The 26084-nt window shown below is 62.1% G+C and overlaps 1 protein-coding gene across 1 annotated transcript in view; it reads left to right on the forward strand.

Annotated features, from left to right (window-relative positions):
• The first annotated feature begins 376 nt into the window (after positions 1-376).
• The window catches only part of SLC22A6 (solute carrier family 22 member 6), a 38179-nt gene continuing 12471 nt past the window's right edge, over positions 377-26084 (forward strand). Inside the window, exons 1-10 of the mRNA XM_080640754.1 lie at positions 377-488; positions 1169-1527; positions 15206-15309; positions 15895-16049; positions 16546-16714; positions 19238-19361; positions 19535-19650; positions 20863-21077; positions 21969-22077; positions 22222-22425. Coding sequence (XP_080496880.1) covers positions 1192-1527; positions 15206-15309; positions 15895-16049; positions 16546-16714; positions 19238-19361; positions 19535-19650; positions 20863-21077; positions 21969-22077; positions 22222-22425 — 1532 coding nt within the window. The 5' untranslated portion in view covers positions 377-488; positions 1169-1191. The remainder of the gene's footprint in view (positions 489-1168; positions 1528-15205; positions 15310-15894; positions 16050-16545; positions 16715-19237; positions 19362-19534; positions 19651-20862; positions 21078-21968; positions 22078-22221; positions 22426-26084) is intronic.

Consider the following 26084-nt stretch of genomic DNA (forward strand, 5'->3'; position numbering starts at 1 on the left):
CCCGCCTTTCCCGGGGGGCCAAGTCTCCAGGCACCTTGTCCAGAGGCCCCGGCAGGGAAGATGGGGCCGGAGAATGCTGTCCGCTCGGGGACAGGAGCACCGCTCTCCGGCTAGTCTCAGCGCTGAGCCCTCAGAGCGTCAGCTCCGCGGTGGCCCTGGGTCCCCCCAGGTGAGCCTGCCCGGCCCGGCCAGCGTCCCCGCGAGGCTCAGCCGCACGGTCAGCCGGCCTTGCTGAGTGCGCAGCCCTTTGAGGAAGCTGGGCCGGACGGGCCCACAACACTCTCCCTGCTGGGTGGCCGATAATCCCCAAAAGAAAGTCAAACATTAGCCCGGGAAACAGCTTATGCCTTATATAAGCCCCCCTGGGCGGCACAGACACAGCCTGTGGGAGCCCAGCCGCCCAACCAGCGGCCGCCGGACCTGGCCAGAGCGAGGGCCTCAGCCCAGCGACCACCAGCCCCAGCGAGGGAGCCAGGCCCGGCCACCAGGTGAGGAGGGAGGGAGCCCCCCACCCCTGGGCCCTGCCCCCGGGGATCCCTGGAAACTGCCAAGGCTAGTCCCTCCTCGCTGCCACGGCCAAATCCCTGCTGCCCTCCAGGACCTGCCTGGGCCCTTCGGCTCCCCCAGTCCGTGGGCCCAGCCCCAGGGGACAGGCACCAGCCAGGGGACTCTGGGTTTGGGGACGCCTCTCCCAGCAGGCAGGCCGAGGCAGCCCTGCGTGTCTGCTCGGAGCAACCGGGGACCTCCCCCACCCTCGCCCAGCGTCCACTCCCACCCCACCCCCACCCGCCCTTTGGTCCCAGCTGTGTGACCAGCTCTGCCCCATGCATGCAGCACGTGTGACCAGCCTGGGCGAGTCACACATACTTGCGCCCCCAGATCCACACACAACCACATGCCTGAGCTCACACAGCTCCAGCCTGAATACACACATCCCCGGAGAACCCCTGTGGGCACCCCCCTGGGACCCCACATGTGTACATGCAATTGGCACAGCCACTCGGACGTCTGTGGGTGCACACAGCTGAGCCCCACATCCCATGCATTGACACATACGCTGCACACACACATACACCGGGCACCCCCCCACACTTGCCCCCCACACCCACCCCCAGGCCCCGACGTCACCCGCCTGCACGTCCCTCTCCCGGCCCCCGCCCGCCCGCAGCTCTGGCTCATCCCCTCGGCGCCATGACCTTCACCAAGCTCGTGGACAGCGTGAACGGCACGGGCCCCTTCCAGTTCCTCATCGTGGTCCTGCTGGGCCTCCCCATCCTCGGCATGGCCAACCACAACCTGCTGCAGATCTTCACGGCCGCCACGCCCGCCCACCACTGCCGCCCGCCCCCCAACGCCTCCACGGGGCCCTGGCTGCTCCCCGTGGGCCCCAACGGGAAGCCTGAGCCGTGCCTCCGGTTCGTGTACCCACCCAACGCCAGCCTGCCCAACGACACCCGGGGGGCCACCGAGCCGTGCCTGGACGGCTGGGCCTACAACAGCAGCACCGAGGACTCCATGGTGACTGAGGTACGCCCCGGGGCAGCCCTGTGCGCGGCTTAGAGCAGGACCCCACCTCCCGGGCACGCGGGGCAGGAGAGCAGGCGCTGGGCGGGCAGAGAGGAAGCCGGTGCAGATCTTACCAACCAGGAGCTGGTCTCCCCACACTCCGGGCGGGCGTCCTCGGCCAGCAGCCCGCCCTGGGGGTGCCAAATGCACCGTCCTTGTTCCCGCGGGACCCACGCCGAGTGGGGTCACAGCAACTGTTGAAAGCACCCCCCCCACCACCACCACCACAGAAACGCGCTTCCGAGGACTTTGGGCTGCGACCTTAGACCCGGGCCTAGCCCTGGGCTGGCTGCGGGGAGGAGGGGGCACTGGAGGCAGGAGGGAGGGAGAGAGGGAAATTCGGTCTTGTTTGTGCAAAGGCCCGAGGTGGGAGGGGGGCGGGGGAGGGGGAGGACAGAGTGGAGGGTGGAAAGGTCCGAGCAGACAGGGAAAACGTCGCCTCCGCTCCCGAGGCGCGCCTGGGTCCCCCATTCATTCCTGCCCTCACCCGTCAGTGATCCTTTGGCCGGCCGTCCGGTCCCGGGGAGTTAGGGCTAAATCAGACTCGCACCGGCTGGCAGGCCGGGCGGGAGACCGCGGCGGGGACCCTCAAACCGCCAGACAGACATTGTCTCCCAATTTCATCCCACGGTGATACCCCTGGAGGTGAGTTGGTCTCCTTTACAGATCAAACAAGTAGCCTGGAGAAGGCAGTGCCACCCGGCCCGTCAGGAACTGGCATTGAAAGCCAAGGCCCGTCAGAGGCACGGGGACAAGTGTCTCCAGCAGTTCAGAGAGGGGGGAGCCCGGAATGGCGGGGGGCTTCCTGGAGGAGGCGGCATCTGAGCTGCGAGCCAAGGTCCGTGCTGCCTCCTCCTCCAGGGCCGGGTCTCGCCTTTGCTTCGTTAGAGGGACCGTGCTCCCGCCTTTCCCGGCGCCGGGCCTGAGCCGGGCACGTTCGGCGTGTGGGCTCCTGGGATCTCAGGAGACGCATCTCCGGCGGGAAGGGCTATCCGCTCCCCATTCCCCAGCGCGGGACCTTGGGCTCGGCCTCGTCCCGTGACCTTCCCGGGACTCCGCCCGGTTAGGACCTGGCGGAGGTGGGGTCTGGATTCCTGTGTGTCGGGAAGATTCCGTGCTGCATAAAGCCTTTGCTGCCTGCCAGTCCTGGTCCAGGCTCTGTAGCTATTACCACGCTCCACCCTCCTGGCAGGACCATTTCTCAGATGGGGAAACCGAAGCACAGGGAGGCTAAGGAGCTGTGCGGGGTCACGCCCCCTGACCCCGGAGCCTGTGCTAACTCCCGCATCCCCCAGATCGCATCTCCTCCCAGGCATATGCACTTTTGCTCCCCAGCACCCAGCACGGTGCCTGAAGCGCGCCCCGTATCCAACAGAGGGCCACGTGCGGGAGGTTGACACGGTCAGAGACCTGAGCCCTCCCTGCCGCCCAGGAGCCCACCTCCGCTGAGCAGCCGGGGAGCCCTCCAGGATTTCCGCCAGGGGACGGGGCGTGCCCGCTGGCCGGGAGGGCTCGGTGGAATGGATGCTTGTGGCGTGGATGGACAGGAGCTTTAGGAACTCTGAGTGCTCTGGGGCCCAGAGGAGGGGCAGCCCCCCAGCCCGAGGGGCCCCGGGGCCTGCCGGAGGGAGTCAGCAGCACGTGGGCGAGGGAGGGAGGTGGGGGGGGGGCGGCGGGCTGAGGCGGAGAGAGGGCCGCGGGCCGCACAGGCACAGCCGTGGGAGCAGGAGGAAGCCACGCGGTCAGGATGGCAGGGACCAAGGGGGGTGGGAGCAGCGGGCAGCGGGGCGCCGAGGCCGCGGCTCTTGGGTCTGCCTCTCCCCTCGCTGCGGCGACTCCTGCAGGCGGAGGGGGTGCTGGGCGCACAGTAACTGCTCAGTTAAACTGGATGGAGGCCGTGCCCCTCAGAGCCCAGCAGGAGGGGTGCTGGGAAGTGGCCTCCCCCCACGACCCACCTAGGGCTCCAGAGAGCCTGGTAAGAGCAAAGGCTGCAGATCGGGGCTCAGTTCACAGGACGCTGAGGCCTGTGAACCCCGTGATTCCCAGGATCAGATTCTCTGCCCCCGCCCCTCCGCCCCCCCACCCCCGGGTTTGCGCAGTTGAGGCCCAGAGAATCTGATCCCGGGAATCGCGGGGTTCACGGGCTGCATCAGGCCCGGCTCCCTGAGGGCGCACCCAGCCCGGGAGGCGGCAGTGCCAGGACCCAGCCACACGCCAATACCAGCTCGGGAAGGACGGACCCTCGGGTGCTCCCTGTGCGGCTCCATCTGGGCAAATCCGTGCTCCCTCTGTGTGGCCGGGCGGAGTGGGGGGGGGGGGTGCCCCACGCGGCAGGGGCAGAGCAGTGGCGGGCCTCACCCGGGCGGGGCTCCAGGAGGCCCAGGTGCCACGGGGGATACTGAGGCAGCCAGCACCTGCAGCCCCTTGTCCTGGGGACCCTGGTGAGCGGAGGCGAGGGGCTGACCCCAGCTGGACGGTGTGGAGGGTGAGCCAGGCCAAGCGGCAGAGTTCACATCCTGACCTGCCTTTTTCTAGGGCTGTCGCACCCCAGAAGCTCAGCTTCCACCCCGGGACATGGAGCAGAGGGCAGGGGTGCGTGTGGAAGGTCCCGCGAGACAGCAAGAGCACAGGGCCCGGCACCCCCAGAGCGCTGGGCGATGGTCCCCTTTCTGTCGCTGTTATGACTGTTTCTGTTGTTGGTAGAGATGGCCTAGAAGTGTCCCCAGAGGGCTAGGGCCCCCACCCCCCACCCCCCCCCCCCCCCCGTAAAGGAGAATTCAGCTGCCACAGCTCTTCCCAGCCTCACTCTGCAGCCCCATTAGCCCCCTCGCCTGGAGACAGCGCAGGCCTGAGCGCGGGTCCCAGCTCCAGCCCCTCCCCCCTCCGCTGGGGCCTGGTCTGTAGAATGGGACCGTGAGGGCGAGGGGGCGGGGGGCCAGGGGGCCCTGGGAGGCCTGTGCTGCAGGTCTGAGTGAGCACAGCGCCTGGGCCCTCCCCCCCACCCCCCCACCCCCCCAACCCCACCTCCCCACCCCACCCCCCACCCCCAGTCCCCTGAGCGTCCCCGGCGAGGTGACCTACCGCGCATTCCTTTCTCTGGGTTCAGCGAGAAGGCTGAGGTTGGAATTTTTCAGAAGGAGCTAAGACCTTAAGAGGAAACAACTTTCTTTTCAGTGGCGAGTGCGGGGAGCAGGGATTGTGAGTGAAGGCCAGGCCCCCTCGGAGCCCGAGCCCAGCGGGCGGGAGGCTCGGGGCCTTGCTGACTGCAGCGGCGGCTCACCCCCGGGCGCAGGGCCTGGCCTAGAGCAGAGGGTGCGGGTCTTGTGCCCCATCAGCGTCCGTGCACGCCCTTGCCAGCCCACTGCCCGTCTCCCTGTGGGCTCCCTGTGGGCTCCGGTTCCCTGGAGAGGAGCCATGGCCCACAGCCCCCACCCCCTGGACCTTGGCCCTGTGGGTGCCCAGCTGGGTCTGGGCGCCCTGAACCCAACCCCGTGGACCTTGCGTGAGCCAGCCCATCCCTCTAAGTCCCCTGCGATTCCTCTCTGAGCTTGAGCCTTCCTTCCTGTCTCCAGGGACACAAGAATCCTGTCCCCCTCCCCCCCACACCCCCCCCACCTTCCCCCACACACACACAGGTCCCTGGAGACCCCAAGTCAGCTGCTGGAGAAGCAGAGAGCCTGCCCAGTGGACCCTCCGGGAAGCAGGTCTCCACCTGGGGAGGCTGTCCCCCTCCCGGACCACCTGTCCCTCTCCTGCGCCAGCTCTACCCAGCTGCACACCCCCCTTGCTCAGCTCAGTCCTGGCCCAGGTGCCCCTCCCACCCTCTCCCTCCTCGGCTCCCATCTGACTCCTGGGTAAGGGCCAAGGGGCCCACGTCGGCCATGTGTCTGGCCCAGCCTGACCCCGGGCATAGCCACCACTTGCTAGTAAAAAGCCCCATCGTGTGTGCAGGAGGGACCTGGGGCTGTCCTCCGGGCCCTCCAAGGTCAGGGTCCCTCAGTGAGCACCTACTGTGCGCAGGGCCCTGGGCTGGTGCGGTGCACTCTTTCATGAGCCTGTGAATCAGGCCCTGAGAGCATCGTCCCCCTTCTGCCCGGGGCTCAGGTCCAGAAGGTGAAGTCAAACTTTCACCCGAGGAGGGACGGGGACCCCGAGTCCCGAGGCCAGGCCCTTTCTCCCGCTCGCCTGTCCCTGTGCGCACAGGCCTCGCAGCACCTGTGGCAACAATAACAAAACAGCCGCTGTGTCGTGGGCGCCGACGGTTTGCCAGGTGCTGGGTGCTTTCGATTCCTTATGTTGTTTCCAATCCTGAGAAGCGGGGACTAGTGTTACCCCAGAGTGCAGGCGAGGAGGCCGAGTCACAGAGAGGGGAAGGAACTCGCCCCGGCGCACACAGCTACGGCCCTTTGGACTCTCCCGGCACCTGGCGTGCCCTCCCTGCCCTCGGCCCCGCACAGGCCCCACCGGGATCTGGGAGTCGGCGGGGGCCACCGTGATTCTCCCCAAGGCCCAGCTGGTTCTAAAGGCTAGAGAGGGTCGTTTCCTTTGTCCCCATCTGGGGGTGTACAGATCCTGCGTGGGGTGGCCTGGCAGAGCCCCCACACCCACACACACACACACCACCCCCCACCCCCCACCCCCCCACACACACACACACCACCCCCCACCCCCGCCCCCACCACCCCCCCACACACACCCCACCCCCCACCCCACCCCCAACACACACCACACCACCCCCCATCCCCACACACACACACACCACCCCCCACACCACCCCCAACACACACACACACACACACACCACCCCCCACCCCCGCCCCCACCACCCCCACACACACACCCCACCCCCCACCCCACCCCCAACACACACACACACCACCCCCCATCCCCACACACACACACACCACCCCCCACACCACCCCCAACACACACACACACACACACACACCACCCCCCACCCCCGCCCCCCCCACACACACACCTCACCCCCAACACACACACACACACCACCCCCCACCCCACCCCACACACACACACACACCACCTCCCACCCCCGCCCCCCCCACACACACCTCACCCCCAACACACACACACACACACATACCACCCCCCACCCCCCACCCCCACACACACACACACCCACACACACACACCACCCCCCACCCCCCACCCCACCCCCCCACACACACACACCACCACCCACCCCACCCCCAACACACACACACACCACCCCCCATCCCCACACACACACACACCACCCCCCACCCCCGCCCCCACCCCCCCTACACACACACCACCCCCCACACCACCCCCAACACACACACACACCACCCCCCACCCCACCCCCAACACACACACACACCACCCCCCATCCCCACACACACACACCCCACCCCCCACCCCACCGCCAACACACACACATACCACCCCCATCCCCACACACACACACCACCCCCCACACCACCCCCAACACACACACACACACACCACCCCCCACCCCCGCCCCCACCCCCCCACACACACACCACACCCCCAACACACCACCCCCAACACACACACACACCACCCCCCACCCCACCCCCAACACACACACACACCACCCCCCATCCCCACACACACACACCCCACCCCCCACCCTACCCCCAACACACACACATACCACCCCCATCCCCACACACACACACACCACCCCCCACACCACCCCCAACACACACACACACACACACACACACACACACACACCACCCCCCACCCCCGCCCCCACCCCCACACACACACACCACACCCCCAACACACACATACACACACACACACACCACCCCCCACCCCCGCCCCCCACACACACACACCCCACCCCCAACACACACACACACACACACACACACACACACACACAGCAGGGCCCATCCTGCTGACCGTGGCCTTGATCACACGGCTCACCCTGGCCTTCTGCTTTCCCTGGAGGGGCCCCGGCCTCTGTTCCTGCTGCTGCTCCAGCTCCCAAGCCCTGGTTCTGGCCCTGGCTGCCCCCTCGACCTGGGCCCCGGCCCTTCCTGGGCTACATGTCTCTCAGACCCTGAGCCTTCCGCCCTGCAGCCCAGGGCTCAGAGCTGAGCGCCGTGCGGTGAGGCCTCGGGAAGCGGGGTCAAGAGCTGGGGTCCCGCAGACCTGAGTCTGAGTCTCTGCCTTGAAATGAACTGAACTGCGTGTAGCAGGTTATTTGCTCTCTGAGCCTCGGTTTCTTTGCCTGTGAAATGGGGGTCATCATAGCACGTACCCCCTTCTTCGGGTTATTACGGCACCATGGGCAAAGCTTGCTCCAAGCATCGCAGACCCTCTGCTTCCCCGCTACCGCCTCCCGAGGCATCAGCTCGCCCGGGGAGATGTGGGTGGGTGTCCCCTCCTCCCGTCCCAGAACCAGCTTCCGAGGGGCTCAGTAAACACTCCCAGAAAGGAAAGCGGAGGCCAGGAACGCGGGGCTAGGACCTGGGGAGCTAGAAGTCTATGTGGAGCTGCCAAACTTGAAGGCGGGGAGGTCAGCCCAGGGCGAGATGGAAGCCCCGGGAAGCTCCGTGCACCCAGCGAGTTATTTTCTTTCCCTCTGGGCCTCATCAGTAAAATATGAGTATTTTTAACCCCAGCCCTGTTCATTCATCCATTATTCATTGAACAAACATTAACATGGACGGTGGACCAACTGTGCTGTTAGCTGTGAGGGAGACAGAGTCAGGAGACATCTCTGCCCACAGTGAGGTTACAGAGTACCAGAGAGAGCGAGAGCGAGAGCGAGAGCGAGAGCGAGAGAGAGAGAGAGAGAGAGAGGGAGAGAGGTAAACGAGCAGCTAGAACGCCTCTCCTGGGGTAAGAGAGGATGCTGGCAGTGGGAGAAGAAACGAGGAGTGACCGTGAGCGTCTGGCCGTGCTTCTCAGCCACTTATCCATTTCACAGATATTTGCTGGCCACCTGCCCATGCCAGGCGCCCAGGAAAGATGTTCCTGGCACTCAGAAAGGAGGGCCTTGGCATGAGTTTAGGAGGACTGGCAGCAGTGCTGGAGGAAGGGAATGGTGACAACGGCAAAGGGAAGGTGGCAGTGGGACGCTTTCACAGTCACTCCTGTAACCTGATGAGGACCACGGCCCGCGCACGGAGTCAGGGGGAACATAAACCACACCAACACCTGGAGATAGCTGAGCCTTCAGCTCCAGGGTGTCCTTTTAAATACAAATATTTATATACACTCTGAGTGGCCAGATTATGATGATCTCTGAACGCATAATAATCTGGCCACTCAGTATCCTATCTAATAAAAGAGTAATATGCAAATTGACCATCACTCCAACACACAAGATCAAAGGTCCTGCCCCCATGTGGACACAAGATGGCCACCACAAGATGGCCAGCAAGGGAGGGCAGTTGGGAGGGACCAGGCCTGCAAGGGAGGGCAGTTGTGGGCGATTAGGCCAGCAGGGCAGGGCAGTTGGGAGGGACCAGGCCTGCAAGGGAGAGCAGTTGTGGGTGATCAGGCCAGCAGGGGAGGAAAGTTTGGAGGGACCAGGCCTGCAAGGGAGGGCAGTTGGGGGCGATCAAGCCTGCAGGGGAGGGCAGTTAGGGGTGACCAGGCCGGCAGAGGAGGGAAGTTGGGGGCGACCGGGCCTGCAGGGAAGGGCAGTTGGGGGGACCCAGGCCTGCAGGGGTGGGCAGTTAGGGGTGACCAGGCCTACAGGGGAGGGCAGTTAGGGGCAAACAGGCTAGCAGTGGGGGGTGATCAGGCTGGCAGGCAGAAGCGGTTAAGGACAATCAGGAAGGCAAGCAGGCAAGCAGTTGGGAGCCAGCAGTCCTGGATTGTGAGAGGGATGTCCGACTGCCCGTTTAGGCCCGATCCAGGTAGGATTGGGCCTAAACGAGCAGTCGGACATCCCTCGAGGGGTCCCAGATTGGAGAGGGTGCAGGCTGGGCTGAGGGACACTGTGCACAAATTCCATGCACCGGGCCTCTAGTATATATATATTAGAGGCCCGGTGCATGGAATTCGTGCATGAGTGGGGTCCAGCCAGCCTGGCCAGGGGGAGGGGACATGAACAGTTGGCCAGCCTGCCTGCTGGTCGAACTCCTGGTCGAGGGGACAATTTGCATATTAGGATATACAGTGAGTGGCCACATGATTATGTGTTCAGAGATCATAATAATCTGGTCACTCAGTGTGTGTGTGTGTGTGTGTGTGTGTGTATTGATTTTTAGAAAGGGAGAGGGAGAGAGGGAGGAATATCGATGTGAGAGCAAAACATTGATCGGCTGCCTCCTGCACGCCCCCTACCAGGGATCAAGCCCACAACCCCAAGCCTGTGCCCTGACCGGGAATCAAATCGAACCCGTGATCCTTGGGTGCAGGACAGCGCCCCACCGGTTGAGGGCCACCAGCCAGGCCAGCTTTAGGTGTTGTTACCAGGGCCTCCTGAAGCCCGAATCTCTCTGAATACCTGTCGTTCCCCACCCCCAACCCTCAAGGACGCCTTTCCCCGTCTCTGCCGTTCTCGCTGCATTGGGCTCCTTCATGGCCACGCTCTTCTATTCCCAACCCCGCCCGTCACCACCCACCAGGCCAGCAGGTCCGTCCGACGCACAGGAGTCACTCATTGTATTTGTTTCCCGGGGCTCCCATGGCAAAGCACCACAACCGGGGGGCTTACGGCAGCGGGGATCCATTGTCTCACAGCCCGGAGGCCAGACGCCACAAGGCACGGTGTGGGCATGCTCGGCCACAGGCTCTGGGGACGAAGCCTTCCTTTCCTCTCCCCGTTCCTGTGGCTGTTTGTGATCCTTGGCTCCCAGACCCGTCACCCGGCCTCTGCCCCCACTGTCACGGGGCGTCCTGCCTGTGTGCCTGTCTCTCCTCTTCTGACAAGAACACCAGTCAGATTAGATCCAGGGCCCATCCCGACCCCGGCGTGACCTCACCTTCACTAATTGCATCGGCAACAGCCCTATTTTCAGACACGCCACATCCTGAGGTGCCGGGAGCTAGGACCTCGGCCTGTCTTTTGGGGGGACACAATCCAGCCCGTCCCACTTGCCCATCCAGACCTGAGCCCCACGGGGTGGTGCTGGTCTGCAGGGCGGCCATGGCCACGTGGTTACCATCAGCTCTGAGCAGCTGCGTTAGCCGTGACATCTTCTCCAAAAGCGACTCAGGGTGCCAGGGAGGCCAAGACCCTTTTAATGTTGAACCACGAAGCACTCCTCCTTCTGAGCGCCCAGACCTCCCTTCACCGTTCCCCGTAGACCATTTCCCGGAGGCATTTCCCAGTCTGATTGTGAAGGGACTCCACTCCGTCTTGCTAACCTGTGGGGGTGGTTTGATATTCGCAGCGGAACTCCCCGTCCTGGCATGCACGCCTTCAGGGGGCGCGAGGCAGCCCTCCACCTGGCATTCGGAGTGTGGGCCCTCTGACCTCACACTGAGACATCAGCCCGCCTCCGCGTCGCTAAGGCCCTCCATCCCCCCGTTCTTTCTGTGGGATGGTCATTCCGTTCCACGGGTATTTACTGAGTGCCTACTGGGTGCTGGGCACTGTTCTGGCAATAGGAGTAACACAGACTGGCCGAACGCCTCGCCTCATCGGGTAACGTTCTTGGGAGAGAAACAAACAGACAAAAAATGGAAAAACATGCAAGGTGTCCGATGGTGTAAGTGCTGTAGGGAAACAGAGTGGGGGGACTGTGGTGCGGTGTTCCTTCCTTTTCCGCGTCCCGCACGGAAAGGGAGAAAGACAGGTTCCTGAGGGGAGGAGCTGGGGGTTAAGAAATTAGAGAAAGAAAGAGACAAAAGACAGAAATAGATTCAAGCAGGGTGCCGGGTGGCTTCCTGTCCTCTGATAGAGAGACAGTCACACTCACCTCAGACAACACAGCATATTTATTGGTTTCCAAAAGGGATTTTATGATCAAAAGGAGTTTCGGGTGTGCCCAAATCCTATTCATCAGGATCTGAGTAAGATCCTTATTTTGGGTGGATCAAGGTCCTTTTTGTTCCTCATTCCAAGTACTTGGGTACTGATAACAGGATTCTGCCAGTGCCCTTGGGCTCAGCTGATAAGAATTTAAAAAGTATCCATGTGCCTTCCCAGACGGCCCTCTACAGGGGACGGTGTCCACGGCGGGGTTAGTTATCACCTTAAGCATGGTGGTGCAGGACATTCTCAGTGAGCAGGCAGCATCTGAGCAGACATGTAACGGAGGGGAGGGAGCAGGCCAGGGGCTCCCTGGGGGAAGAACATTCCAGGCCGAGAGAACACCATGCGCCAAGGCTCTGGGTGCCTGGTTAAGGGACAGCGAGGAACAGTGAGCCCGGAGGACACAGGAGACGGTAGACGCGAGAGCAGAGAGGCGATGAGGGTGGCGGTGGGAGCAGACTCTGAGGGACTAGTAGGGCTGTGGCATGCGTTGAATGTGACTCAACGCCCAACCAGGACTTTCCGATTTCATGGCAGAAACTGGCTTTGCAGCAGGTATTCTAAAGCCTCCATCACCACCGGGGCCACGGCCGAAAGCAAGACCCCGCAGATCTGGTCTCTGACCGTGGAGTAGGGCAATGGCCTTAAACCAGCCGTGGGCAAACTACGGCCCGCGGGCCGGATCCGGCCCGTTCGGCTGTTCTATCCGGCCCGCAGAGCCGAAAGAGTGGAGGGTTCTCTTGCTCTTCCCTCCGCTCCTTTACTTTGAATTTATATTAGTTCACACAAACACTCCATCCATGCTTTTGTTCCGGCCCTCCGGTCCAGGTTAAGAACCCATTGTGGCCCTCGAGTCAAAGTTTGCCCACCCCTGCCTTAAACCAACCCAAGCATGTCTGGTATTGACCCTCCCGCGATCCAAACGCTCTGATCTCTTCAAGCACTAAATAGCATGGAGCCTGGGGGGGTGGGGGGGGCGGAGATCAAATTTCCATTTGCAAATTTCCATCGTGCTGGGGTGTATCAGGGGAGGCTGGGTTGCTAAAACAATCACTCAGCAGCTTAAAAGATATAGAAGTGGCCAAAACCGGTTTGGCTCAGTGGATAGAGCATCGGCCTGCGGACTGAAGAGTCCCAGGTTCGATTCCGGTCAAGGGCATGTACCTGGGTTGCAGGCACATCCCCAGTAGGAGGTGTGCAGGAGGCAGCTGATCGATGTTTCTCTCTCATCAATGTTTCTGACTATCTATCCCTCTTCCTTCCTCTCTGTAAAAAATCAATAAAATATATTAAAAAAAAAACAAAAAAAACTCACCATCACAAGCAAAAAGGACCTAGGGAAACACTTGGTCCTTCCTTCTTTCCTTCCTTCCTTCCTTCCTTCCTTCCTTCCTTCCTTCCTTCCTTCCTTTTAAGAAAAAGAAAAAAAGAAGATATAGAAGTGTTTCTCTTTCTCATGCAATAGTTCTCGGATGAGCATTTCAGGCTAATGGGCGACTCTGCTCCATGAGGTCATTCAAGGACCCAGCGTGACAGCAGCTCTACCATCTTCAACACATGGCTTCCCCAGTTGCTCTGGTCGTCTCCATGCCCACCAACCGGAAGGGAGAAAGCCCGCTTTACACAGCATGCCACAAAGAACCGGAAGTCTCTCTAGACCAGGGGTGGGCAAACTTTTTGACTCGAGGGCCGCAATGGGTTCTTCAACTGGCCCGGAGGGCCGGAACAAAAGCATGGATGGAGTGTTTGTGTGAACTAATATACATTCAAAGTAAAGGAGCGGAGAGGAGAGCAAGAGAACCCTCCGCTCTTTCGGCTCCGCGGGCCAGATAGAACAGCCGAACGGGCCGGATCCGGCCCGCGGGCCGTAGTTTGCCCACCGCTGCTCTAGACGCTCCTGTGTGCTTTTCCCACACCCCCTCGCTCCCTCCTGTCCCCGGGTCCCTCCCCACCCCATGCACACAGCACGCAGGCTCCCTCTCCAGCCGGAGCGGAGCGCCCAGTGGGTTCGCCGGCCCTGCTGGGCCCTCTGAGGCAGAGGAGGACCTGCAGGCTTATCCCCGCGGCCCCCCCTTTCCTGACATCCAGCAGAGGAAGGTGGGGTGCTCCCCCTGCACTGTTTCGCTTCCAGAACATTCTGGTGAGGCATTTCTAGTGAATCAGATTCTCCACTTCATTACACACGTAATGGACAAAGGGTGCGTGCTGGGGATTAGCGGGAGATTAGGCCAGGCGGGTCGGCAGGGGCCAGGGCGTGAGGCTGTATAAATCTGTGTTCACAGAGCTTCCCCCGCACCCGGAGGGACCCGAGGAAGCCCGTGAGTGCTTGAGGCGAGACAGGAACCGGATGTGAGGGCCTTGTAGACGGTCGCTGGGATCACTGGGGACAGGACGGCTGGGAGGGGCTGAGGTCCCAGGCCGGGGGGCGGGCCAGGAGGCCGGAGGCGTTGCAGTGATCCGCTCTGGGCCTCAGTTTCCTCGTCTGCAAATTGGGGTGACAGCGCACCATCGGAAGCTGTCGTGCGGACTGAAGGCGTGAGGGCCTGGAAGGGGCCTGGTGCGTGGCAAACCTCATACCCATCGGCCCTTGCTCTAATCCAAGGGGAGGCCTGCACTCCGATAGCCGTCGTGGACATAGAAGAATCCAGATTCAAGAAACACTAACACGTTAGAAACCGGGGGGCTGAGGGGTGGAGGAGCGGGTGAGGGAGGAGATGAAGGGGCCACCAGCGCTGAGACGGAGGCCTCCAGGCAGGGGTGACAAGCGGACGCCGAGACAGCCATCATGCAGGGGGCGGGGGGGGCAGGGGGGTCAAGGCGGCAACGGGCAGCCCAACCTCCTGGTCCCGAGGCAGAAGAAAGGTCGGGCTGGAGCGATGGGTTCGGAGTCTTCACCATGAAACAGCCATTGAAGCCAGAGGAGCCGTGGCATTTCCTGGGCAAAGGGCATAGAAAGAGGCGCGCGTGGGGAAACACGGGTGGAGGGAAAGGAGCCCACAGAGGCAGTGAGGTGGACAGAGGGGTCTGCAGGGTCAAGGGCTACGCAGACAAGTCAGGTGGTTCCCTTGATGTGGTGGGAAAGACCGTGGCTGGCTTGGGGGAGCACAGCTTCGCAGAGGGGGTGCCAGGGCTGGGAGAGGCAGACGCAGGTCAGAGCGGCAGAGGCAGGAGGGGAAGAAGCGGGAGGGGTGGGATAGCAAGTCCTGCACCTCCTATAAGAGATCTGGCTTCCCTGGCCAAGGGAAGGGGGGGCGGGTGGAGGGGACCTGGGGGGAAAGAGGTTGTAAGACGGAGAGGTTTGGGCCCGTGCTGACGAGGAGGGGTCAGGGCAGAGTGAGAGAGTGAGGGTGTGGACGGAGCGAGGTGCATCCGCGGAGGGATGTCCCCACAGAGGAGCGGGTGAGAGCACAGCAAAGGAGCTGGCCTTGGGGAGCCACGGGGTGCAGGCAAGCTCGGAGGGGCTGGGGACAGACCGGGGTGTGACGGCCGAGCAGACTTAGTAAGTCGTCTGACAGCCACACATGCTAGAGGGTTGTTGTCATTACAAAACCCCAGGCCCGGGCCGAAGAGCCACAGGGAGACCTAGGAGCCTGAGGGGGTCACGGTGCCTGGGAGGCAGGGACCTGGCCCAGGCCAGGCAGGTGGGGGCGCACGGGGCTGAGCGGGCTGCTTCTCTCTCTTGCGCAGTGGGACTTGGTGTGTGACTCCAACAAGCTGAAGGAGATGGCCCAGTCCGTGTTCATGGCGGGCACGCTGGTCGGGGGCATCGTGCTGGGAGGCCTGTCTGACAGGTGAGACGCTGGGGCCTCCCAAGGGGGGCACAATCCCTGGTGACGCCCCTGCCGCCCCTCTGCTCCACCCATGGACCCCCAAAGCGGCCAAGAGCTGGGGGAGGTGGGGGCAGTCCTTGCTGTGCAGCCTTGGGCGAGACCCAGGCCTTCTCTTAGCCACAGTCTTCTCTCTGACCCAAAGCCCTAGTGACCCAAGGCTTCCAGCCTCCACAGACCCAGTGGGGAGACCGCCAGGGCAGGGACCCAGGGCAGGGGACCCAGGGCAGGGGACCCAGGGCAGGGGACCCAGGGCAGCAGCCACGTGGCGGTGGAGGTGGGGGATGGACTGCTTAGAGATGGGCTGACCCTTTGACCCTGCGCAGGCAGCTAAGCTGGAGGTGGAGGAGATCACTCATTAACTAAAACCTCTCCTTGCAAACGTGGTCATAAAAAAGCAATTACAAGCCAGGCCCTGTCTGGGGAGGGAGTTACATGCCCGGCCTGGCACCCCTGGGGGATGGGAGACCAGCCTTGGCTCCAGGCTGGCCGGGCCACTGGTCTTGGCTGGCTCGCGGCTAACCCGGCCCCCTCTCCTCTGAGCTGCAGGTTTGGCCGGAAGCCCATCCTGTCGGGCAGCTACCTGCTGCTGGCGGCCGGCGGCTCGGGCGCAGCCTTCAGCCCCTCCTTTGCCATCTACATGGTCTTGCGCTTCCTGTGTGGCTTCAGCATGGCCGGGATCACCCTGAGCACCGTGATCCTGAGTGAGCCACAGGGAAGGGGGGAGGGGGCGCCCGCCTGACGCGGAGCCAGGGGGGTCTGGGTCTGGGTCTGGCTCAACCACGGGCCCCCTATGGCCTTGGCAGAGGCCCTCAGGACTCCCCTCTGAACATGACAACACTATACAGCAGCTGCCAGTACTGAGCACGTTCCCTGGGCCTGGCTCTCTGCCAGGTACCTGATCTCATTCCGTCTGCTACTAATTCTCCCCATTATACAGATGAGAAAACTGAGGCAAAACCAGGGAAGTCACTTGCTACTGGAGAGGCAGTCAAGAGCAAGGGCTTGGGAGTCAGACAGACCTCAGCTGGAGTCCTACCTTCTTGAGCCTCAGTTGCAGCACCTGTAAAATGGGGTCAGGGAACCCTTTGGGTCAGAGACAGGTCAAGCAGCCAGTGGCGGGCAGGAGCTGGCGCCCCTTCACAGGGAGGTGCCCAGGCCCAGAAGGACCCTAACCCGGTCCTTGGGCTCCTCCTGCAGCTGTCGAGTGGATGCCCACGCAGCTGCGAGCCATCATGACGGTCGGGATCGGCTACTTCTACACCGCCGGCCAGTTCATTCTGCCCGGCCTGGCCTACGCCATCCCCCAGTGGCGCTGGCTGCAGCTGACCGTGTCTGTTCCCTTCTTTGCCTTCTTCCTGCTGTCCTGGTACGTGGTCCTCTCCCCTCCACCCTCCTTAGGCCGCCCTGAGCCGAACAGAAGCCCTGTCCGACCAGGCTGGCCAGCTCTGGCTGTCCCTGTCCCAGCCGGGAGGGCACTGCGGGGGGGAGGACGTCCCCGCACACAGGCGGGGCGCAGGAGGGAGCAGGTGTCTGTGTCTGCAGCGGAGAAGGGTCACTTGAGATGGACAGGACAGGGCCAGGCTGCAGAGGGCACAGAAAACCGGAGGCCGAGGCCGTGGAGGGCCGAGGCCACAGAAAGACAGACCCCAGTGGGTGGGGACAGAGAGACAGACAGTCGCCAGTGGGTGGGGACAGACAGACAGACGCCAGTGGGTGGGGACAGACAGACAGACGCCAGTGGGTGGGGACAGACAGACAGATCCCAGTGGGTGGGGACAGACCGACAGACAGACCCCAGTGGGTGGGGACAGACAGACAGACGCCAGTGGGTGGGGACAGACAGACACCAGTGGGTGGGGACAGACAGACAGATCCCAGTGGGTGGGGACAGACAGACAGACAGACCCCAGTGGGTGGGGACAGACAGACAGATCCCAGTGGGTGGGGACAGACCGACAGACAGACCCCAGTGGGTGGGGACAGACAGACAGACCCCAGTGGGTGGGACAAGAGACAGAAGGGAGGTCACTGTATGGACAAGGGGATCCAGGGGACAAGTTTGAGAGGCGTTTTGCAGGGAAAATCCACCGTTTGGGGACTTCTGGGTTTGAAGTATAAAGAGGAGGAAAGCTCAAATCCCTAGAACCCGAGGAAATCGAGGCGCCTAGGTCAGAGATCCCCAAAAGGCCAAGTGCTCATTCGCAGACGGGACACAACCCCCGGCAGATAGGTGGAGTGGAGGAACAGGAAGCAATAAGCGAGCCGGGAGAAGGAGCCCGTCGGGGAGGAACCGTGGCTGAGCGCTTACCGTGTGCGAGACCCTGTGCTGGGCTCCGGCCCGCGCTGTGTCCGACCCTCACGGCACCTCCGCGCGAAGGGGCGTCATTGTTCCCAGTTCGCAGAGAGGAAACCGAGGCTCCGAGAAGTGAAGCGACCCCCCAAGGTTACACGAAACGATACAGAGCTGGGATGGGACCTCCATGTGGAAAAGAGAACCAGAAGCTTCTAGAGGGGGTGGGCCATCTTGGGGTGAGAGAGGTGGGGAGAGGCTTCAGGGTGGAGCCGGGACATGTCCTCCGCCTGGGATGGGGGCAGAGAAGGAGCCACGAGTTGAAATAACGGTGGGATCACCAGGGTGCGGTCGAGCGCCTGGCCCTTTGCTGTGCTGCTTGGGACAAGCCTGCCCGCTCCGGGCCTCAAGGTTCTTCTAAGCAAAACAAAGACGCCGCCTGTCACACAGGGTTCCCCGTGCTGGCCCACAGGAAGGTCGCTAACGGGGCGCCACCGCGGACATGATGCTCAGTAGAGGGGGTGGAGGTCAGGCCCTGCCTGGTGATGGGAGGAAGCGCTGACAGTCTTGGGGAGAGCAGGCTGAGAGACTGTCAGGGCCGACACAGACCAACCCGGGCCCGGGGGCTACAGGCCCTGGAAGCCCCTCTCAGCGGAGCCAGGTGGCCAAGGGCCACCCCCCACGGGCCTCGCGGGGCCAGGCCTGGTGCCTGCAGGGGCTACCGCCCGAGCGACTTCCACTCAGACCAGACTTTGCCAAACATCACTCCCTTCTCGCCACACCCAGTGACCCTCGGGGACTGCTCAGGGCGAACCAACCCCAAAGCACGGCCCGGAGGTGAGGGTGCCCCCTGCCCACCCCAGGACCATGCTGTGCTCGCGTCCCCACCTCCCCACACACACCCCAGCAGAGTGGGTCCCTTGCGGGAGAATCCAGGGTCCTCCACCCATTCCCTAGACCGGTGGTCGGCAAACTGCGGCGCGCGAGCCACATGCGGCTCTTTGGCCCCTTGAGTGTGGCTCTTCCACAAAATACCACGGCCTGGGCGAGTCTGTTTTGAAGAAGTGGTATTAGAAGAAGTTTAAGTTTAAAAAATTTAGCTCTCCAAAGAAATTTCAATCGTTGCACTGTTGTTGATATCTGGCTCTGTTGGCTAATGAGTTTGCCGACCACTGCCCTAGACCACACCCCAACCTTAGCTCCCTGTCCAAGCTGCCCTCACCCAGGACCGGGAATGCAGCCGAGGAAGGTGGGGAGGTAGACGCGCAGACCCGCCAGCCGTGCGGCTGCAAGCGGGCCATGCCTGCCCCGGCCCCCTGCCCGGCCTAGCGCCCCGGGCTCCCAGCTGAGGAGGACACCCCGGAGGCCAGCAGCAGGTGGGGGCAGAGGGAGGCCCCTGAAAGGGGAGGAGAGCAGTGGGATGTGTGTGGCCGCAGGCAGCCCAGGTGCGGAGCTTGGCCAGGTGTCAATTCCACGGAATGTGCGCGAAGGCAGCTCGGTTTCTGGCCTCCTGCCCCTCGGCCCTGCTGTCCCTCCTCTTCCAGCCTCTCAAGGGGCTTCGGGCGCGGGCTGAGCCCCGGGGTCTTGTCCCGGCCGCAGGTGGGTCCCAGAGTCCATCCGCTGGATGGTGCTGTCTGGAAAGTCTCTGAAGGCCCTGAAGATCCTCCAGTGGGTGGCGGCCTTCAATGGCAGGAAGGAGGAGGGAGAGAAACTCAGCCTGGAGGTAGGGAGGGCGGGGGGCGGGGGGACACTGGGCTCTGCTCTGGGGCTGTGCCCTCCTCCTGCCTCCTGTCCCCTGCTCACAAGCTCCTCTCCAGGCAGCCGGCCTGCACCTTCCCCTCTCCCTCCTGCCTGCCAGCGGCTCACTCATGCACCCTCCCCTCCCTCTGCCCCCAGGAGCTCAAACTCGACCTGCAGAAGGAGATCTCCTTGGCCAAGGCCAACTACAGCGTAGCGGACCTGTTCCGGACACCCGTGCTGCGGCGCGTGACCTTCTGCCTCTCCCTGGCCTGGTAACGCGCCCCCTCCCCGCCCACCCCTGGCCCCTCTGCCACCGCAGGGGTGAGGAGCAAGGCCTCCCGCAGGGCAGGTCCAGGTGGGCAAAGCCGAGGGGACCTGCGGGAGGAGCCCCTCCCCTGGGCCGCCCAGCCCAGCCCCCACCCCAGAAATGGCTGTGCCCCTGCCCCACGCCCCAGTCTGGCCATCGGCGTCTGCTTTCCTCTGGGGTCACCTCCAGCCTCAGGGCAAACGCTCCAAACCCTTCAGCGGACAGTTTCCCGCATGCTGTGCCTCCCGGTCACCCCACACACACACGCACACGCACACGCACACGCACACGCACACACACACGCACACACACACGCACACACACGCACACACACATGCACACGCACGCACGCACGCACACACACACACTGGTCTGGTCTTTCCTCTGAGACCCACAGAGCAAGGGTCTTCGGAGGCTGGCCCTCGAGGCTTCAGACTTGAGGACAGACACTGGGTTTCTCCCGAGTCTTCTGTCGGGCATTCCACGGCCCCTTCCAAGCCCTCCCTGTGCCCTGGCCCTCCGGCCCTCCTCCATCCCGCCATCGCTAAATAGGGTTCAATGGGTCCAGGAACTCCTCAAAAGCAACCCCCACTTCTGGGAAGGGACGGGGCGACCCCTGATCGAAGCGACCCCACACAGCTGGGCCTCACCTCCGCTGCTCTGGAGGTTCAACTATTTCCATCCCCTGCCTCCTGTGGTCCCCAAGAGTCCTCCAGCCCTGACCTTCCCTGGAGTCAGTGATGTGGCATCTGTGCCACCACATCCTAGCCAGGGGTGGGCAAACTTTTTGACTCGAGGGCCACAATGGGTTCTTAAACTGGACCAGAGGGCCAGAACAAAAGCATGGATGGAGTGTGTGAACTAATATAAATTCAAAGTAAAGGAGTGGAGGGGAGAGCAAGAGAACCGGATAGAACAGCCGGATCCGGCCGGCGGGCCGTAGTTTGCCCAAGGCTGTCCTAGTCCGTGCCCGTGTCAGGCATAACCAGTCGATCCCAGCACTTGCCCCCTGATCTGAGACACAATCTGCGACTTCAACACGGCACTGGACCAGCCCCTCCCCGTCAGCTGAGGTTGGGCCGCAAATGAAACTGTTCATCGTCCTGGTGACGCGGGGACCAGTGGGGGGCGAGGCCCAGCCTGTGGCCGGTGCTGACCGACGCCTCCCTGCCCCCAGGTTTTCCACCGGCTTCGCCTACTACAGCTTGGCGATGGGTGTGGAAGATTTTGGAGTCAACCTCTACCTCCTCCAGGTCATCTTTGGGGGGGTGGACATCCCAGCCAAGTTCATCACCATCCTCTCCATGAGCTACCTGGGCCGGCACACCACCGAGGTCATCGCCCTGCTCCTGGCTGGGGCGGCCATCCTGGCTCTCATCTTCGTGCCCTCGGGTGAGAGGCTGGCGGCTCCCTGAGCCCCTGAAGGAGGCTGGCCCCTGCAGGCCCCTGTGTCGGGCGGGGAAGGGGGGGCAGGGGCCCCGGTTCTGCTGCTTCTGTCTCTAAGTCACTGTGTTATCTTGAGCGGGTCCCTGTGCTCTCTGGGGCTCAGGCCTCGCATCTACTGATAGGAAATAACTCAGTTGGGCTAGGGCAGTGGTCGGCAAACCGCGGCTCGCGAGCCACATGCGGCTCTTTGGCCCCTGGAGTGTGGTTCTTCCACAAAATACCACGGCCTGGGCGAGTCTATTGTGAAGAAGTGGCGTTAGAAGAAGTTTAAGTTTAAAAAATTTGGCTCTCCAAAGGAATTTCAATCGTTGTTCTGTTGGTATTTGGCTCTGTGGACTGATGAGTTTGCCGACCACTGGGCTAGGGGATGTCAGAGTCCTTTCAGATCTGCCTCGGGAGGGCACGGTGCTGTCTGGACCGTGTGCAGGGCTTTCCGAGGGTTGGGCATCGCTGGAGAAAACACGCTGGGATGGAGGCCAGGGCTCATGGGAGACCCCACGACCCGCTCCCCGCCCCCCCACCATGACCTTGGAAAAGTCGCTTTCATTTTGTATGGATGTTTGTGTCGATGCACTTATACCCTTCCAACGGAACTTGAGATATTTTAGGACAAGAACGTGCACAACAAACTATAAAGGAGAATAGGGAACCGGAGCCAGGGAAAGACAGAAATGCAGCAGGACACACACCCGCAAAGTCCTGGGAACGGCGGAGTGGCTTTCTGGTTGGAACTGAGCTTCCTGGCAGCCAAAGCGAAAAGGGAGACGAGTTCTGTGGAGGAAGGAGAGCACGCAGGAACTCCCGAGCCCAAGGCCGCCCGTGTTGTCCCCCCTGCAGACCTGCAGACCCTGAGGACCGTGCTGGCTGTGTTCGGGAAGGGATGTCTGTCCAGCTCCTTCAGCTGCCTCTTCCTCTACACGAGTGAGCTGTACCCCACAGTCATCCGGTAGGTGCTGGGCCGGGGACTGGCGCGGCCAAAGGATCGGGGTCCAGTGGGATGGTGGCTCCTCCCGCCCCCTGCCCCGGGCCCCAGGGCTGTCCTCTCAGAACCCCACACACAGGTTGCCCACCCCTGCTCTGAACTCCCCAGGCAAACAGGCATGGGCGTGAGCAACGTGCTGACTCGCATAGGGAGCATGACGGCGCCGCTGGTGAGAATCACGGGGGAGCTGCACCCCTTTGTCCCCAATATCATTTTTGGAGCCACCGCCCTCCTGGGAGGCGGTGCTTCCCTCTTCCTGCCGGAGACCCTCAACCAGCCCTTGCCGGAGACCATCGAGGACGTGGAGACGTGGTCAGTCCCTGCCCTGGCCTTGCCGTGTTGCTTCTGGGGAAGGGGCCCAGGCCCCGGGCTCCCCCTACGCTCTCTTCCCCAGGTCTCCCCCCGCAAAGGAGCCCAAGCCGGAGCCGGAAGCGGAAAACGACTCCCAGAGGATCCCCCTGCAGCCTTGCGGACCAGACCTGCGCCCCAGCTGAGGGCGACGGAACCCCCTTTCCCTGCCTCCAGAGACTAGTCCCAGCCAGGCCCCTGCCTGCCTCGGGGTTCCAGAGGCCTCTTGGGGGCCTGGGCGGGTCCCTGCTCTTAGAACGAGTCTCCTGAGAGCTCGGGGACAGTATCTCCACCACCTCATCTCCCAGCCCAGCCCCAACCAGGGCAAAGATTCAACCACCAGCCTCCCCATCCGCCTTGCCCTCGCCCTCCCTGCAGCCCGGCCCTGCCGTTCTTCTGCCTCGCCCCTCCCCACTGCCGCTCTCCCCCTTGTGCCAGCTCCCTTCCCCTGAAGCCCCCTGGGCCCCCTGGCTCCATCCCCACAAAGACGGCCTCCCTCCCCTCTGGCCTCCACCCCTCCTTTAATGGGAGGTTTCAATAAACGCCAACGAGCAACACTGCTGCTCAGGAAGGGGAAGGCGAAGGGGGCAGCCACGTATGGACGTGTGAGCTGCACATCCATCGTCTGTACTTGCATGTACATGAGCTGGGCTGATGTGAACACATGCGTACACGTGTCCGTACGCCGAGGCATGCACACTCTAAGCCTCACCTATCAGCCTGCTCGAGCTGCTCTAACAACTCGCCACAGACCGGGTCCCTAAACCACAGGCATTTCTCGCTCACGGTTCTGGAGGCTGGGAAGTCCGGGGTCAAGGTGCTGGCAGACGCAGCGCCTTCCGGGTCAGGCTCTCTTCCTGGCTTGCAGCCAGCCACCTTCTGACTGCACCCTCACATGGGGGAGGGGAAAGGAGGCATGTTTCCTGGGGTCTCTTCTATAAGGACACTAACCTCATCATGAGGGCCCCGCCCTAAGGGCCTCACCTATCCCTAATGACCTCCCCAGGACCCCGCCTCCAATCACCATCGCATTGAGGGTGAGGGCCTCGCCCTATGAGTCTGGGCAGGGACACCGCAGCTCGGAGCCGGTCCCATGCGTGGATAGCACGTGTGTACCCACACGCCCCACAGCGCCTGTGAGCAGATGGCGGGACGAACCAGCACGGCTGCAGGCAGATCTTCCTGCCCTGCTCGCCCCAAGTCTCTGGTCCATGTCCCAGCCCCACGCCCACCAGACAGCTGTGTCTCCTATGTGACGGAGAAAACGTCAGCCAAAGCTGACCCCTTCCACCTCTGCTGCCATCTTCCCGGGTCCCTTACCAGTCCCATCCTCCCTGGGGGCCCTGGGTCCAGCCTTCCCCCTAGGTCCCCGCCCACTCCCTCCCTCCCGGCTCCTCCCATCACCAGTTCAGCTCAAGCGTCTCCTATCTTAACAAAAAACAAGCAAGCAAACGCACCCTCCTCGGATGCCGCATCTCCTTCCAGAGACCTCACTGTCTCCTCCCCTGTCCACTTCCAGACTCCCTGGAGGAGCTGCCTGTCTCCGCTCTAACCTCCTGCCTGTCTGCCCTGCCCGCTGCGGGTCCCACCCCTCCCCTGAAACACCATGGGCGCTCAGCATCCCCGTGCCAAGTCCAAAGGTCACTTCTCGTCCCTCCTTCTTACTTGGACTCTCAGCAGGTTTGGTTCTGTTGGCCACGCCTTCCCAGTGCCCTCCCACACTCTGGCTGCGCCTTCTGTCTCCCGTGGGATCTCCTCAAAGGTCTAGTGTGGAGAGCGGCTACAGCGTTTGGACAGGTTCAAGCCTCGGACGAACGAGCGGGCACGGTCCTCTCGTGGCAAAGCCACGTGCAAGTCCCAGCGTGGAGGGCAAAGCCCTCCCAGCACAATGATAGCCAAAGGCTATGGCTGTGAGCTTGACCTGATGGTCTGAACCTGTGGTCCCAGGTGGCTGAGTGATATGGGCTGCGGGAGGGGCAGCAAGTGCTGCCAAAACAAAGCTTGATAGAGTTCAGGTGCATGGAATTGAGTAGATTTGAAACCCGAGAGAACGTTGTGAACATCTTGACCACGCCCTTCCTTGGCCTCGTGGGATCTGGCTATAAAATAAAGATTCGGCTTGCAGGCTGTGGCACTGTCTCTCCATCCGAGAGCAGAGTCCCACCTAGCCCCAGCTTTACTCTCTTGTCTGTCTTCTTGGATCCTTCACCACCCCCACCCCCCGCCTCAGGTTCACCCCTGGCCGTGCTAGTGCAGCACAATCTAGGACCCCAGAATCTGCTAACTAAACAGTTACATGACCTTACACCTCTGGTGCGGACGACGGCCCGAGGCCACTGCTGATCCAAATCTCGTTAATCCCCTGCTCCGTCCTGGGTCGGGATCTGAGCGTGGAGCTTCTAGTCCGTCTCTTGGTCCCGGTCCTGGGAAGGCCCGTTAGCACGAGGGCGGGCTGGTCCAGGTGCGGGTGGAACAGATGCAGAGAAAGGAGAGAGCCGGTGCGCAGGGACGAGGAGGACAAGAGCCCGCCTGGGCCCCCATGGACAACTGGTAAGTCTATTTGCATTGACTCTTCATGGCGCCAGGTCCCAGGGCCCTGTCAGCCCTGGATGCACTTTCTGAGCCTGGGTTCTAGGAAATATTCCTGGATTCTCCGAGTAAATCCCCCTTTTTGTTAAAGTTAGACTCAAGGGTTTCCATTCCTGTAACACTAGGTCCTCTCCCTCCATCATCTCTCCTGGGACCCTCCTCTCACTCTCTCCAGCACTGGCCAGTGGAAGAGAAAAAAAAAAAGCAAGCCACCGATATAAGTTGAAAATTCCTAGTAGCGGCTTTTTTAAAGTTAAAAAAAAAGTGAAATTGATTTTAATAATAGTATATCAGACATCATCATAATACATTGCATTTAGCCCAGCATATTCCTATGTTACCCTTTCTGTATGTAATCCATTTGAAGTTATCAAGGAGATATTTTATAGCTTTCAATTCAACTGAGTCTTCAAAATCTGGCGTGTATGTTATGCTAACATACAGAAGGCACATCTCATGTCAGACTTGCTCAGCTCAGCTCAGCCCTCGGCAGTGGCCAGTGGCTGCCGTATTGGACAACTCAGACACTCCAGGGCTTTGCTGATTGGCCACAGAGCTAAGTACTCTCAGATCTGTATTTAAATATTTGAGACCGAGCCTAACAAACAGGAAAGAGATCATACTGCACCCTCACGTCGACCTTTCTGTGGCTCCCCATGGGGGGAAAGTTCAAGTGCTGTTACAAGGCCTGTCATGACCAGACCCCAACCTGCTTTAATTGCCCTTGACCTTGCACCCTGAAACCCAGCCTCATTCTTTCGGCCCCTGGACTGCACCAACCTTCTCTTAGCCCTGCCCTTCACACACGCCCCGCACTGACTTCCCCCATCCCATCCCACGGCACTCGGCTTAGGGTCAGCTGACAACGGGGCCACCAAGGCCGCCCCTGGGCTTGCCCAGGTCTCGACGTGGAGGGATAGGAATGGGCTCAGCGAGGAACACTCGCCACCTCACACCTCCTCCACCTTCCAGCCGTGCAGGACTCAGGGGGGCCCCCAGGACGTCCTGGCCATGACCATTCCGGGCTGTTCCAG

The sequence above is a fragment of the Plecotus auritus genome (assembly GCF_963455305.1).
Source record: "Plecotus auritus genome assembly, chromosome: 9".
NCBI lineage: Eukaryota > Metazoa > Chordata > Mammalia > Chiroptera > Vespertilionidae > Plecotus > Plecotus auritus.